The sequence below is a fragment of the Pelobates fuscus genome, chromosome 2 (assembly GCF_036172605.1).
Source record: "Pelobates fuscus isolate aPelFus1 chromosome 2, aPelFus1.pri, whole genome shotgun sequence".
Classification (NCBI taxonomy): Eukaryota; Metazoa; Chordata; class Amphibia; order Anura; family Pelobatidae; genus Pelobates; species Pelobates fuscus.
Genome location: NC_086318.1, coordinates 268,942,231 through 268,958,454, shown reverse-complemented (window position 1 = coordinate 268,958,454; position 16,224 = coordinate 268,942,231). Strand labels below are relative to the sequence as shown.

The 16,224-nt window shown below is 36.7% G+C and overlaps 1 protein-coding gene across 1 annotated transcript in view; it reads left to right on the top strand.

The window, feature by feature from the left end:
• Positions 1-16,224, top strand: part of KCNK1 (potassium two pore domain channel subfamily K member 1) — a 116,392-nt gene that overhangs the window by 75,808 nt on the left and 24,360 nt on the right. Inside the window, exon 2 of the mRNA XM_063443389.1 lies at positions 12,166-12,561. Coding sequence (XP_063299459.1) covers positions 12,166-12,561 — 396 coding nt within the window. The remainder of the gene's footprint in view (positions 1-12,165; positions 12,562-16,224) is intronic.

Genomic DNA, 16,224 nt, shown 5'->3' with positions numbered 1-16,224 from the left:
TGCTGCTCATGGGTGGGGGCCAGGAGGAGGACCTATGTCCCCCCCCAACTTTCACTAGGGTCCCCACACGCCGCTAATGGGTGGGGGGGACAATGGGTCCCCTCCCCTGTTTTATTTAGGGGCCCTGCTCATGGGTGTGGGCCGGGGGGAGACACATGAGTGAGGGCAGCTCGGGGGGGGACACTATGTCCCCACTGTTAATTGTTATATGTGCCCCGCTAAGGTGCACTTTATTAGAGGCATGAGTGGGTCTTTTTTGCAGCAGTGTGCAGCCACTGACTGCTCACTGTTTAGTATACATGCCCCTACTCGCAGCATAGCGAGTAGGGGCAGATTAATTACTAATAAGTAATTTTTAGTGAAAAAAGTGATAAGTGCTCTCTATCCAATAAAGCAGCTATTCACCAACAAGGAGTTCCTTTTACCTTGTGAACAATAGAACAAAACAAGCAAGTAAATTAGGTGGACAGCGCTAAGAATTATTATAATAAAATCATACATACACAGGTAGCAGCAGATTTCGCAATTATGTGTCTTACTCTTAAAAAAAAGGGAAATAAAAGTACAATGATAGTGCAGTATGTTATGAATAATATGGTTATAAAGATATATTCCAAAGGGGCACTCACGTTTTCCAGAGCTTAAAAAGCTCTATTTTAGGAGCCTGGACGGAACAATCCCCGTCTAAGGATTTCTTTTTGCTGGTATCAGATTCCCAAGGTAGTGCGATTCATCATATGAAAAAAATAAGGATGTATACCAATGGTACAGTACGTATGTGAAAGTAGGATAAGTAAATAATATTTGACCTACTTACATTTGCTAGAGCAATGACCTGCTCTAGTGTATGGAGCTTTAGGTGGAACAATCCCCACCTAGGGATATATGTAGATCAGGAACAGCAGAGTGATGGTGAGAGTATAAGGAGCTCAAGAATGACTGGGTATTAACCCCTTAAGACCGGAGGGCGTACTATTACGTCCTTTTAAAAGCGTCTCTAAACGCCGCCGGACGTAATAGTACGCCCTCCGGTTTTTAGTAACTTACCCGGTTGCTGGCGGTCCCACGCCGGCGATCGCGGTTCGGGGGACTCCCAGGGAGCCCCCCGCGGCACGTCCGCCCTCCAGGAGCCCTCCCGGCCATGTGAGAGTGAGGTCCTTGCGAGGACCTCACAATCACATGGCCGGTATAGCTGCCTGCTGCATTGCCAGCAGGGGGACCAACTGTAATGACAGTTGGTCCCCCTGCTGGCTGAAAATCAAATAATAAAATGTTAAAACAGTGTAAAAAAAAAAAAATTATATACTTAGATCATATATATATATTATATATATATGATCTAAGTATATATATACACATATACACACATACACATACACCGTCTAGGTGTATTTTAATATTAATATATATATAATTATATATATATATTAATATCAAATTACACGTAGACTGATACTGATTAAATATATATATAATTATTGTTATATATATATTTATAAATAATATAAAAAAAATTAATATGTAAATACGTAAAAAAATTAAATAAAAAAAATAATTAAAAATAAAATATTAAAAAATATATAGATGTGTTTTATTTCGTTCTAACTGTATTCTGATATTAATATATATATATTTATATCAAAATACACTTATAACGAAATAATATATATATCTATATACATAAATATATACGTATATATCACTATATATATACCTATATATAAATAAAAATATAAAAAAAAAAATATATATATATATACGTATATATACACATATGTATATATATACATATATTAATTCTACACATATATTTATGTAATAATTTTACATAATTAGGTATCCTAATTAATTACAATTAGCGGGACCTGCCTGACCACCCATGCCGAAAGTATAGGGAATTTAATTTGCTAGCACTATATTTAACCCTATAACTTTCCAAGACACCATAAAACCTGTACATGGGGGGTACTGTTTTACTCGGGAGACTTCGCTGAACACAAATATTAGTGTTTCAAAACAGTAAAATGTATTACAACCATGATATCGCCAGTAAAAGTGACGTTTTTTGAATTTTTCACGCACAAACAGCACTTACAGGGACGATATTATTGCTGCAATACTTTTTACTGTTTTGAAACACAAATATTTGTGTTCAGCGAAGTCTCCTGAGTACAACAGTACCCCTCATGTACAGGTTTTATGGTGTTTTCAAAAATTACAGCGTCAAATATAAGGCTTGTGTTTAATTTTTTTCACATTAAAATTCGCCAGATTGCTTACGTTGCCTTTATGACCCTATGGTAGCCCAAGAATGAAAATTACCCCTATGATGGCATACCATTTGCAATAGTAGACAACCAAAGGTATTGCAAATGGGGTATGTCCAGTCTTTTTTAGTAGACACTTAGTCACAAACACTGGCCAAAATTGGCGTTTTTTGCATTTTTCACACACAAACAAATACAAACGCTAACTTTGGCCAGTGTTTGTGACCAAATGGCTACTAAAAAAGACTGGACATCGCTTATTTGCAATACCTTGGGTCGTCTACTATTGCAAATGGTATGCCATTATGGGTGTAAATTTATTTCCTGGGCTACTATACAGTCTCAAAGGCAACGTAACCAATCTGGCGAATTTCAATTTCAAATGTAACACGCTATATTTGACCCTGTAACTTCCCAAAACACCATAAAACCTGTACATAGGGGGTACTGTTTTACACGTGAGACTTTGCTGAATACAAATATGTGTATTTTATTGCAGTAAAAGCAAACAGTATTATGACATTGACAGTTCAAATGTCATGAAGAACAAAAAAAATCAAAAAAAATCTTATTTTCTCCCATTTTTTTCATATTAAATTATGTTTCATAGCTAAATATTTGATATTAAATGAAAGCCCTGTTTCCCCTGAATAAAATTATATATAATAAGGGGGGGTGCATTTAATATGAAAGAGGTGAATTACGGTTGGACAGACATATAGCGCAAATGCCAGGTTTTGTTTACGTTTTGTTTCGTTCACAACTTGTACATTTGGCTGCGGTGTTAAGGGGTTAAAACAGAATCTTTATTAGTAAACAGATTAAATAAAACTATTTAAAAGTGAACTATATAGTAAAAAGAAGTATAAATAAAACCAGTCCTTGTAGGCAATCCTTAATCTCCACTTGACATGTTTCGCTTACAGCTTTCTCAAAAGTGAATCAGCTGTAAGCGAAACATGTCAAGTGGAGATTAAGGATTGCCTACAAGGACTGGTTTCATATGATGAATCGCACTACCTTGGGAATCTGATACCAGCAAAAAGAAATCCTTAGACGGGGATTGTTCCGTCCAGGCTCCTAAAATAGAGCTTTTTAAGCTCTGGAAAACGTGAGTGCCCCTTTGGAATATATCTTTATAACCATATTATTCATAACATACTGCACTATCATTGTACTTTTATTTCCCTTTTTTTTTTAAGAGTAAGACACATAATTGCGAAATCTGCTGCTACCTGTGTATGTATGATTTTATTATAATAATTCTTAGCGCTGTCCACCTAATTTACTTGCTTAATAAGTAATTTTTACTTAGTAAAGTTGGCTGAAAAAAACATTTTTCTTCTTTCAGCCTTTTGGTAGATAGCTCCCTATTACCGTCGGAATTAGGGAGCTCTTTACTAAGCGGCTGCAAGATGCAGCTGCGGCAAGAATAGGATCGGAGTTTAATTCATTCGAATGAAATTCCGATATGAACAGAAACTACCAAATGGCATTCTAACACGAATGCACAAACTGTTCTTTCTGTTAGGACAGAATTTGGTAGTTTTGCTGGCTGAGGAATAGTGAAAGAAGCATCGCGAGATCAGGTGAGAATTGTGGGAAAGTTCCTTTGACCGTGAGAAGTGGGTCAAAGATGGTCAAGCGTAGGAAACCTCCATAAGATAAAGTAGTCACTACTTTGTCTTATGTTTTAAAGAAAACTAGAGCAGAAAGGAATTAAAGAAAAACAGATCCTGAGAGGGAGAGAAGAGGAAGCGATTGGGGAAAGGTAAGTTCGGCATGACAGTGCCGCTTTAAGGTAAGTGGCTGAGGGGGTTTTCCTGGCACTATAGTGCTCCTTTAATCTGTCAAATTTAAAACAGAAAACCTTCTAGTCAAAATTAAAAATGTTGATGGAATTTAAATATAAAATAAACATAAAATTAGAAGAAAAATGAATACAACTTTAAATAAAGATTAAATAATAATTACTCTGGGAACAAAATTTTACAAAAAAACCTACAAAAAAAATATAACAAATAGGAGTGATAAACTAATAGATGAACATGAAACATATTTAACCCCAGAGAAAATAGGACAAAAAAAAAAATCAATGATTTCTATAATAAATTATATAACCTCGGGCTTTCTCCCAACACATTTTTAAATTTATTTAATAAAACTAATATTTCTAAAAAATTTAAAATCCGATCCGAAATATTAAATGCTAGTTTTACTACTAACAAACAGAAATAGAAAAAAATTATTTGTATAAAACACCTGGCCCGGACGGATTCAGCAGTTTCTATTATAAAACATTCAAAATAGAACTAATCCAGCCTCTGACTTCCTTGTTTAATGAAATAGCTATCAGTTCAAAAACTCTAAATGAACTATTGCAAGCAAAACTTCTGTCGAAACTAAAACCTAACAAAAACTAAACAGATGTGAGTAATTATAGATCATTCTCACTATAAATATTGATATGACTTTACACTTATATAATGGCAGAATTAAATTAATAATAAAAAACATTGTGCATTTAGATCAAATTGGTTTTGTACCAGGCAGATCTGCTAGTAATTGTACGAGTAAAAATGTGGACGTATTGGATCAATTTAGTCACAGAGGGTGGAGTTTCCCTCTGTGGGTGGAGGGTGGGGTTTCTAAACACGGTGAAGGCCTTCAACAGGGTCAGTTGGGGATATCTAGATAACGTTTTAAGATCTTTTGGTCTAGCGGGATGGATTCATGGAGCTATAATGTCATTGTATCCGACTCCTTCAGCTTGGATGGTAGAAGCAAACATATGAGCAGGATGGTTTGATTTACGGAATGGCACAAGACAGAGTTGCCCCTGTCTCTGTTGCTTTATATTCTGTCTGTCGAGCCCTTAGCGATATACACTTTAGAGAGAATAAAGCGCTAAAAGTCTTTTGTGTCAAAGAACAAGACCTGAAAATATCTTTATATGCTGACGACATTTTGATTTCATTAACATCGCCGATAACTTCCCTCTCATATTTAATAAATAAAAAAATACAGCGCAATATCAAATTACAAATTAAATGTGTCAAAAACTCCTGCACTATCCATCAATAGAGATAATGATACTATTGAAGATTTAAGTAAGCTATTTTAATTCATTTGAAAGAAAGAAAGAAGAAATGATTTAGGAACAGTATCGGCAAAGGTGGATAGGACAATGGAAGTTAATGTCCTAAAACTATTGAAATACACTAACAAGAACTTGAAAGAATGGCGGTCTGTGGAATCATCATGGCTTGGCAGGATTAACACCATTAATTTATATATAATACCTAAATGGTCTTACCTATTCATGATGCTACCACTTAAGATTCCTAAAAGTTGGCTAGACTTATGTTGGGGATAAAATCTTTGTGGATGATGGATACATTTGCCAACTCATTCAGAGCTCTGGAAATTGGACATGAATAGCAGAGACTTGTTCAATAACCAATTCAAATTTAATTATACGTCAGTTGCATTTATACCCCATTTTCATGTTGGTGGGGGTCATGAGCATTTAATTACATAATATGTTTTTCACAAGTTATAAACAGCTGTTTCTAGTTCTAATCTTTCGTTATATAACGCATTACACATTTGATTAAAACCAGATATTTACAAATACCGATATCTTGGACAATTAACAAGGACATTTCGAAATCAGTACTTTTCCCGTAACTAGAATTTTATATAAATCCTATTTCCGAGAATAGGAGATAAAATGCCAAATTTATTCTTGGTTCAAATTAACCCGTATATATGAACAGCTAGGATAGATAGCAAAATTGATATTTGTATCTACAATGATCCAAGCCAGTTTTGTAACATACATATGGAAAGGTAAAAAACCTAGGATAAGTGCAACGGTTTTGGCAAAAAAACATCAAAAGGGAGGTCTAGACTACCCGATTATCAAACACACATATTACGTTAATATTATCGTGCATATTTACAAATTACAAGTAGACACAATGTAAACTGAACCTTGGTATATGATTGAATCTGAGGCAGTGAGCATAGAAAGACTCGATGTTTTTTTATGGTGTAACAGTGGGGAGGAATTCACGGATCGAATATATAAGAACTCCATACTAGCTCAAATAATCCTGGTATGGGATGAAATAAAGAAATATATGGGCATAAGACAAAAAAAAATCTTAAAGACCTGCCATTTAATATCCTTGGAAGATAATATGGTAGATTTATCTTTTTTTAAAATTGCCAAATATCAATTAAATTACTCTTGCGGATATTACCCGGCAAGACCAAATAGCATTTTTTCCAGATATTATATCAAAATACCAAATATATATTTACTTTTCTAAGAATTCCTTTTTTTTTTTTTTTTTTTAAATACAACTCTGTTAAAAAAGTTCAAAAATAGTTCAAAAGCATATGGAACTAATGTTCTTTCATGAGAAGGTCCAAAAAATTACCTTAAGGCTAATAAGATGATAGAATTGATACATGATAAACTATTAAAATAATAAATACCTGGAACAAAGAGTTAGAATTGAAGATTTCAGAATTTGAATGGTGTTCTACATTACAACAGTTATTTAAAAATTTTCTTAACCTAATAGAATGCCAATATAAGATCATATCAAAGTGGTATTTAGTTCCATTTATAGAATACATTTGCAGTATTGGGTCTCTGATGTTTTATTGTGACGTACTGAGGGTTCATGGCAGGTTGGTGTCTTATACCTGTTGGATGAGGAACTTTTTACATTAATTTAAATTTCAGGTGCTTTTCCCAGGGAAGAGTATTTAGGAAGAACAGTTAGTCTGCCACCATATTTAGGAAGACCAGTTAGTGCTCTCAATAAAACAAGTGATGTATATGATAAAAATAGTTAAAATATACTCACAAACATAGAGCAGACTATCTGTCGCCTTATCTATTTCTCCCTGGGTTCCTGTCATCGTGAACCAGACAGACATCTCCAATATATCCTATAAGTGGGGATTATACCACGCCAGAGCTGGCTAAGGCTCTATAAAATAAAGACAGCTGCCCTACCCAAAGAAAAGTCCTTGCTGTACTAAAGACTAAAATGTCTACTATCAAGAGACGATTATATGTGAGGACTATCACATTGACCTATTTCTTGTTTTTTTCAAAAATCTATAAAAAATTATTGTCTATTGGCGCAGCCCTTTCTTTTAATTTCTGTATATTCTCTAAAGGGTTTAGATGGATTCCCCTTTTAGAAATGCAGCCTTTTTCTGTTGATTAGTGCTGAACGGAACATGCATATATTATAGGGTGCTGCTGGGGCCAATTTATAAAACATACAAAATGTGCACGTGTGTGTGTATGTATGTATATATATATATATATATATATATATATATATATATATATATATATATATATATAAATAAATTACTTTGAATCCCCAGCACTCACCTTTACTGTAAACCAACGCCGGGCGCCAGACCAAGGCTCCAAGGAAATAGAAAATCCAAATGAAACAGGCTGCTCTTCGGGCTTAAAAGTTCAAAATTTTATTTCAATCAATTAAAATTCCGACCAACATTTCGGTCCCCGCTCGAGACCTTCCTCAGGGTCAAGTTCAACAGGACAATACATTACATTGCAGATATCAACAATATATACCACCAACAATTAAGAAAATGACTCACCAGTGTGTTTGTCACCGAACCCGCCGTCACCAAGTGCACTTCCGGGTATGCGCGCGCATCGTTAAGAGTGCCACGCCTCCCGTCACGTGATGGTACGTGCATAACGTCATGGGTAACCGGAGAGTACGGTTACCATGGCAACTACAGGGAGTGCAGAATTATTAGGCAAATTAGTATTTTGACCACATCATCCTCTTTATGCATGTTGTCTTACTCCAAGCTGTATAGGCTCGAAAGCCTACTACCAATTAAGCATATTAGGTGATGTGCATCTCTGTAATGAGAAGGGGTGTGGTCTAATGACATCAACACCCTATATCAGGTGTGCATAATTATTAGGCAACTTCCTTTCCTTTGGCAAAATGGGTCAAAAGAAGGACTTGGCAGGCTCAGAAAAGTCAAAAATAGTGAGATATCTTGCAGAGGGATGCAGCACTCTTAAAAATGCAAAGCTTCTGAAGCGTGATCATCAAACAATCAAGCGTTTCATTCAAAATAGTCAACAGGGTTGCAAGAAGCGTGTGGAGAAACCAAGGCGCAAAATAACTGCCCATGAACTGAGAAAAGTCAAGCGTGCAGCTGCCAAGATGCCACTTGCCACCAGTTTGGCCATATTTCAGAGCTGCAACATCACTGGAGTGCCCAAAAGCACAAGGTGTGCAATACTCAGAGACATGGCCAAGGTAAGAAAGGCTGAAAGATGACCACCACTGAACAAGACACACAAGCTGAAACGTCAAGACTGGGCCAAGAAATATCTCAAGACTGATTTTTCTAAGGTTTTATGGACTGATGAAATGAGAGTGAGTCTTGATGGGCCAGATGGATGGATTGGTAAAGGGCAGAGAGCTCCAGTCCGACTCAGAGCCAGCAAGGTGGAGGTGGAGTACTGGTTTGGGCTACTATCATCAAAGATGAGCTTGTGGGGCCTTTTCGGGTGGAGGATGGAGTCAAGCTCAACTCCCAGTCCTACTGCCAGTTTCTGGAAGACACCTTCTTCAAGCAGTGGTACAGGAAGAAGTCTGCATCCTTCAAGAAAAACATGATTTTCATGCAGGACAATGCTCCATCACACGCGTCCAAGTACTCCACAGCGTGGCTGGCATGAAAGGGTATAAAAGAAGAAAATCTAATGACATGGCCTCCTTGTTCACCTGATCTGAACCCCATTGAGAACCTGTGGTCCATCATCAAATGTGAGATTTACAAGGAGGGAAAACAGTACACCTCTCTGAACAGTGTCTGGGAGGCTGTGGTTGCTGCTGCACGCAATGTTGATGGTGAACAGATCAAAACACTGACAGAATCCATGGATGGCAGGCTTTTGAGTGTCCTTGCAAAGAAAGGTGGCTATATTGGTCACTGATTTGTTTTTGAATGTCAGAAATGTATATTTGTGAATGTTGAGATGTTATATTGGTTTCACTGGTAAAAATAAATAATTGAAATGGGTATATATTTGTTTTTTGTTAAGTTACCTAATTATTATGCACAGTAATAGTCACCTGCACACACAGATATCCCCCTAAAATAGCTATAACTAAAAACAAACTAAAAACTACTTCCAAAAATATTCAGCTTTGATATTGAGTTTTTTGGGTTCATTGAGAGCATGGTTGTTGTTCAATAATAAAATTAATCCTCAAAAATACAACTTGCCTAATAATTCTGCACTCCCTGTATAACAATTTCAAAATACAGATGAATAGGAGCATGTTCCCATTCCAATCAATATAAAGGGGACACACCTATGTGTGCTCAAAGTCAATAAATATTAGACCAACAAGTTTTCCTAAAATACAAATAGTTACACATAAGTGTATATAATGAAATAAAGTGCTTAAAGGTAAAGTGCTTTTCCAGATAGCTACTTTTGTGTATAAAGTGTAAAATGCCAAGAAAAATGCTAATAGATACAGTACAAATATAAAAAAGCAAGTGCTAAAGTGAATGTGCTACCAAGATACTTAAAGTGCTACATATATATTAAAATTAAAATTAATATTCTGTTATAAATACACTTATGCTATGATTTCTAAAAAATTACTGTAAATAAAACCATATTGGCTAGCTGGATAATCCTATAAGAAAGAATGGTAGGTAATATTCTCATTAAGTCCCAAAGGTGACACTGTATTCAATTGGTGAATCCAAAATGCTTCTTTTTGGAGCAATAGCCTACCCCTGTTACCCCCTATCCAGGGGGAGGGATGTGGTCAATACCCACAAATTTTAGGGAAGCCAAGGGATGCTTTTTGTCCAAAAAGTGCTGGGCAACAGGTTTATCTGATTGTCCATCGCTGTACGCCAACCTGATACTTGAACGGTGACCCCTGATCCTCTCACATAGGGGTGTTTCAGTCTTCCCCACATAATGTAGACCACATGGACACACCAATTTATAGATCACAAAAGGGGTTTTAATGAGGGGGGGACTTAATGAGAATATTACCTACCATTCTTTGTTATAGGATTATCCAGCTAGTCAATATGGTTTTATTTACAGTAATTTTTAGTAATCATAGTATAAGTGTATTTATAACAGAATATTAATTTTAATTTTAATATATATGTAGCACTTTAAGTATCTTGGTAGCACTTTATTATTAGCACATTCACTTTAACACTTACTTTTTGTACCGTATCTATTAGCACTTTTCTTGGCATTTTGAACTTTATACACAAACGTAGCTATCTATAAAAGCACTTTACCTTTAAGCACTTTATTTCATTATGTACACTTATGTGTAACTATTTGTATTTTAGGAAAACTTGTTGGTCTAATATTTATTCACTTTGAGCACACATAGGTGTGTTCCCTTTATATTGATTGGTATTGGAACATGCTCCTATTCATCTGTATTTTGAAATGTGTATAGTTGCCATGGTAACTGTACTCTCCGGTTACCAATGACGTTATGCACATACTATCACGTAACGGGAGGTGTGGCACGCTTAACGATGCGCTCGCATACCCGGAAGTGCACTTGGTGACGGCGGGTTCGGTGACAAACACACTGGTGTTTTTTTTTCTTAATTTTCTTAATTGTTGGTGGTATATATTGTTGATATCTGCAATGTAGTGTATTGTCCTGTTGAACATGACCCTGAGGAAGGTCCCGAGCGGGGACAGAAACGTTGGTCGGAATTTTAATTGATTGAAATAAAATTTGGAACTTTTAAGCCCGAAGAGCAGCCTGTTTTCATTTGGATTTTATATATATATATATATATATATATATATATAATTTAAATTCTACGTATATATTTATTTGATATATTTATTAATTACAATTTGAGGGACCTGCCTGACAACCCAGGCAGAAATTCCAGAGAATGTGGTTCGCAAGCCCTATATTTAACTCTGTAACTTTCCAAGACACCATAAAATCTGTACATGGAGGGTACTGTTTTATTTGTGAGACTAAGCTGAACACAACTATTAGTGATTCAAAACAGTAAAACCTATCACGACGATGATATCGTCAGTGAAAGTGCCATTTTTTTAATTTTTCACAAACAAACGGCACTTTCACGGATGATATCATTGTTGTTAGCGAAGTCTCCCGAGTATAACTGTATCACTCATGTACAGATTTTATGGTGTTTTCAAAAGTTAGTCAAATATAAGGCTTGCGTTTCAGTTTTTTTTACATTGAAATTTGACAGATTGGTAATGTTGTCTTTGAGACCATATGGTAGCCCAAGAATGAGAATTACCCCCATGATGGCATACCATTTGCAAAAGTAGACAACCCAAGGTATTGCAAATGGGGTATGTCCAGTCTTTTTAGTCACAAACACTGGTATGCTATTATGAATACAAATAGGTGTACTTTATTGCAGTAACAACAAACATTATTATGACATTCACTGTTAAAATGCCATGCAGAACTTTACAAAAATAAATTAAAATTTATTTCACATTTGTTTTATATATTATTTATATTAAATTATGTTTCTTACATAAATATGTGATGTGACATGAAATCCCTATTTCTCCTGGACAAAATAATATATAATAAGTGTGGGTGCATTTAATATGAAATAGGTGAATTACAGTTGAACAGATTCAAGGTTTTGTTTGTTTTATTTTGATCTGAATTTGTACAATTGCCTCAGTTCATACATTTTTTTTGCAATGGTTCAGCTTTCAAACCATAATTCACTATAACTTGCAAATGCTAATTATTCCTGATTGTAAACATCACCTTTACTATTTTTCATCTAATTTCAGGTTATGGACATACTGTTCCCTTATCAGATGGTGGAAAGATATTCTGTATTTTTTATTCTCTCATTGGGATACCTTTTACACTTCTGTTTTTAACAGCATTGGTTCAACGTATCATTGTCTATGTTACCCGACAACCTGTTTTGTACATTCATATTCGGTGGGGATTTTCTAAGCCTGCAGTTGCTTTGTGCCATGCGTTCTTTTTGGGATTCATCACCTTCTTGTGTTTTTTTATCATCCCGGCAGCAGTATTTTCTAGCATTGAAGAAGATTGGAATTTTTTAGAGTCCTTTTACTTCTGCATTATTTCTTTAAGCACAATTGGGCTTGGGGATTATGTTCCTGGAGAAGGGTATAATCAGAAATTCCGTTATCTTTACAAATTTGGCATCACATGTAAGTGTTAATTATAAATGTGTTTTTTAACAATTTTTGATAATTAGTTATTTCTGCATATATTTTCTTTCTTTCATGTGATATTGTTTGAGGGCATGTAGCTATATATCCACTTGCTCTGTATTATTACCGGTCAATGTGCCACCCATGATATGAGTTTTGGTGTCTGCATACCACTTTTAGTAATAAGGAGTACATTTTGATCACTGGCCTCCCTCGCCTGCAGGAGTACCATCATTTTTTACATTTTGCAGTCAGCTTTTACAGTTTTATATTCTAAAATAAGAATGCTTTAAAAATAGACATGTTAACAGTTTATTTCTATCAATTAACAAAATGCAAAGTGAGTAAACAGAAGCTTCCTATTTGCAGTGCATTGTCATCTGATCACTCTCAGCCAGTGAGCAAAGCCCTACACTGCTGGAATTTGCACATGCAGAGAACTTCTAACTGCAGAGAGGCTGAAACTTGCATTGAGGGGGCCTGGTACTTTTGGCACCATAACCACTACAGTGCATTGTAGTGGTTATGGTGTTTGAAGTGTTCCTAATTAATAATGGTATTCGATTTTTAAAAATCCCACCACCCCACTAACGTATTATCCCACCACCACCCCACAAATGATACTTAACTAGTAATGTATCTAGGTGGGGATCAGTAGCAGCTTCCTCAGAATTCTTCCTATATGTTTCCCCACTCACAATGTAAATCAACTGCTTTATAATTATATATGTGTATATATGTATACAGTTGTGCTCAAAAGTTTGTCCACCCTTGCAGAATTGGTAATGTATGTACCATTCTTAAAGAAAACATGAGTGAGCATGCAAACCACATTTTTTTTTACATTTCTTATGGGATTCATATTCAACTGTATGTTATAACAGAATGGCACAATCATAAAACAAAACCTGGCAAAAAAGAAAACAATTAAAATGCTCAAAAGTCTGCATACCCTTATGATACCGGAGAAACTGACGGAAGCCAAGCACAGAGAGATGGACACAGGTTCCTTCAGGAAGGAAGAGATTCTTTATTGGATCACCGATCGGGACTCAGAGGGACTAGCGTCACCAAAATACAGCAAGTTCTGAGCCCCGGACAATAGTGCAGGCTCCTTATATAGGCATATAACTCCTCCCACATTAAGCTCCACCCGCACATTCTCTTAACCAATCAACCCAAATAAGAATTAACTTCCTGTTTGACCGCATGGCTTGTCCAGCACAATGGAGGAGGGGGAATACTATATCCTGTATTCTTGCACATGCTCCGTACACTACTGATCGTATCTTGCCTCGTGCAACCAACTGATCGATACGTCAGCATATGCACGTACACATGCCACGTGGTAATCTCGGCCTACTAAATTTATTTTTACCGAGATTCCACCACATTCCCCCCTTTGATGCCTCTTGATATTTTACAATTACTTGAGGCATCACATAACCTTAGTTTTGCTTACACCGCAAGTTACCTTGAACCAGACCAGACTTATCTTATGATGTGAATCTTTTAACACTCATCTTCCTGCATTGGTTCTCCTTGATCTAGAGCCTTATACTTATATATCGCCATTATCTGTGCAGCAGCCTTCCTCTCTGCTATACTTCCTATCAGGCTTTGCACAGACCTAACTACTAAGGGTATAAGACACGGTAGGAGTAGACACAACAGTAAAATCAGTAGGACTCCACCTACCACTGCCTTAAGCCCTCCAAACCACTCATACCAGCTACCAAACCAACTACTTGGATTATACCCTTTCCATACCTGAGTAGGCACATGCGCTAGTTTAACCATATGGCTAGTAAGCTCAGCTATTGCTTGCCCTTCGTCATCTATTTGAAGACAGCAATTGCTTAGGTTAAACTTCCCACATACACCTCCCTCTACTGCCAAAAGGTAATCCAAGGCTAATCTATTCTGGTATACTGCTGTCCTCATCCTGGTGTTATGCTTCGCTAGAAGATTGAGCGCTTGTGATGTCTCATTTGTGATAATCTCAACCACCGCCTGTAATCTTATAATACGGTTGAGCATATAAATAGGGGTTCTATAACCAAAGGTACCATCCTCAGCCCACGTGGCTGGCCCATAATAGTCTATGATACGCTGGGGAGGCCATTCATTATCTTCCCAGGTGCCTATCTCTAAGGGTCCCCTTTTCTTCCTATGATTCACATCATACACTTTAACACCTAAAGTCTCACCTGTTTCAATCGGTAACAAGAAGAAGGATGGTTTAAGCATACCCAACACACATGCCCCTTCCCAGTCCTGTGGCAACTCCGAATAGGCTTTCTTACCACAGATCCAGTACAAATTTGCTGGGGCTCTCCAGGTAGATGTGATGGATAAATCAAACCACACGTCCTTTAAATTGGCGTATCTAGCAAACGGGTTAGATGGTTCTGAGACATTTGAAGCCGACCACCAAGTTGTATTTTTAGTATCATCATCATAAGCTTTTTGCCCTAGACAAGTTAATTCTCCTACAGAAGTATTATACATTATTCCTTTCCTTGCTATGCAAACATAACCTATGATGGAGGTCTTTAATCTCCACTCAGATTTACCTCTAACACTCATATGATAATCGGCTTGTGTAGATATTAATTGGTCAACTGCCTCAGAACCGGACATTACCTCCTTTGCTTCCCAAGGCCATTGGTCTCCCATGTTAGTACCTCCACACACATAGCAGTTGGTAACATTAAGACTACCGGCAATACTTTCAGCTAGGTCAATGAACAGGTTCTTAGCGTTATGGGGGATCTTATTATCTATACTCATCTCTTCATAAAAGGAATGGTATACTTGATGAGTCTGGGAGGATACCGTATCAGTCTCTATTCCTATAAACAATAATGTCCCAGGATCTAAACCCGTCCCGTATATCTGAAACCCAAATAAATTTCCATACTTATCCAAGAACTTGTCGGGGTTATTAATAAGTATAAGGACTGGGTTGCATTCCATAGACTTACAATATGGGCTAGTCGGCAACTTAGTCACTATCATGTCTTTATCTACTGTCTGTCCCCAAGTCGCCCACCCCACACAAGACCAATATGGGCAAAAGTTATAGTCTTTATTTGGGCATCTAGGACTTACATATTTATTTTTACTACTGGGACAAATATATTTATCATTAGACCCATACGTCCTCTCCCATCTAAGATCCCCACATACATTCCACGGTTTTCTACCACTCGATATTGCTTTACACGCATCAAATAGCAGAACACCCGAAGAATGTACGGATTCTAACACCGTCTTATTAATTAGGGTCCCCTGAGGATCTCCATTCCTGAGAGTCAACCAAATTGTACGAGGTTGATACTCCGGACTGAAGCACTTAGGTTCTCCTACTCCTAAATGGCACACACTATAGTCTATATTTAGGTATCTACATCTTGATACCTCTCCTTTACATTCGTATTGTGAATGCCAAATTAGGGTTTGGGAAATATGGTTACCTGTTCTCGTAGTCTTAATGCATACCTCACAGCTAGGAGTGTCGGTACCTCTACCTTCCTGAATATAAAAACACATGTAAATAAACACAATCAAAAGCACATCTTTCGCCGTCATCCTCAGTCTTCGTCCGTGCGATGGAACCTCAGCTTCCAGGATGTGAGGGCTGCAGGGAATGGAGTT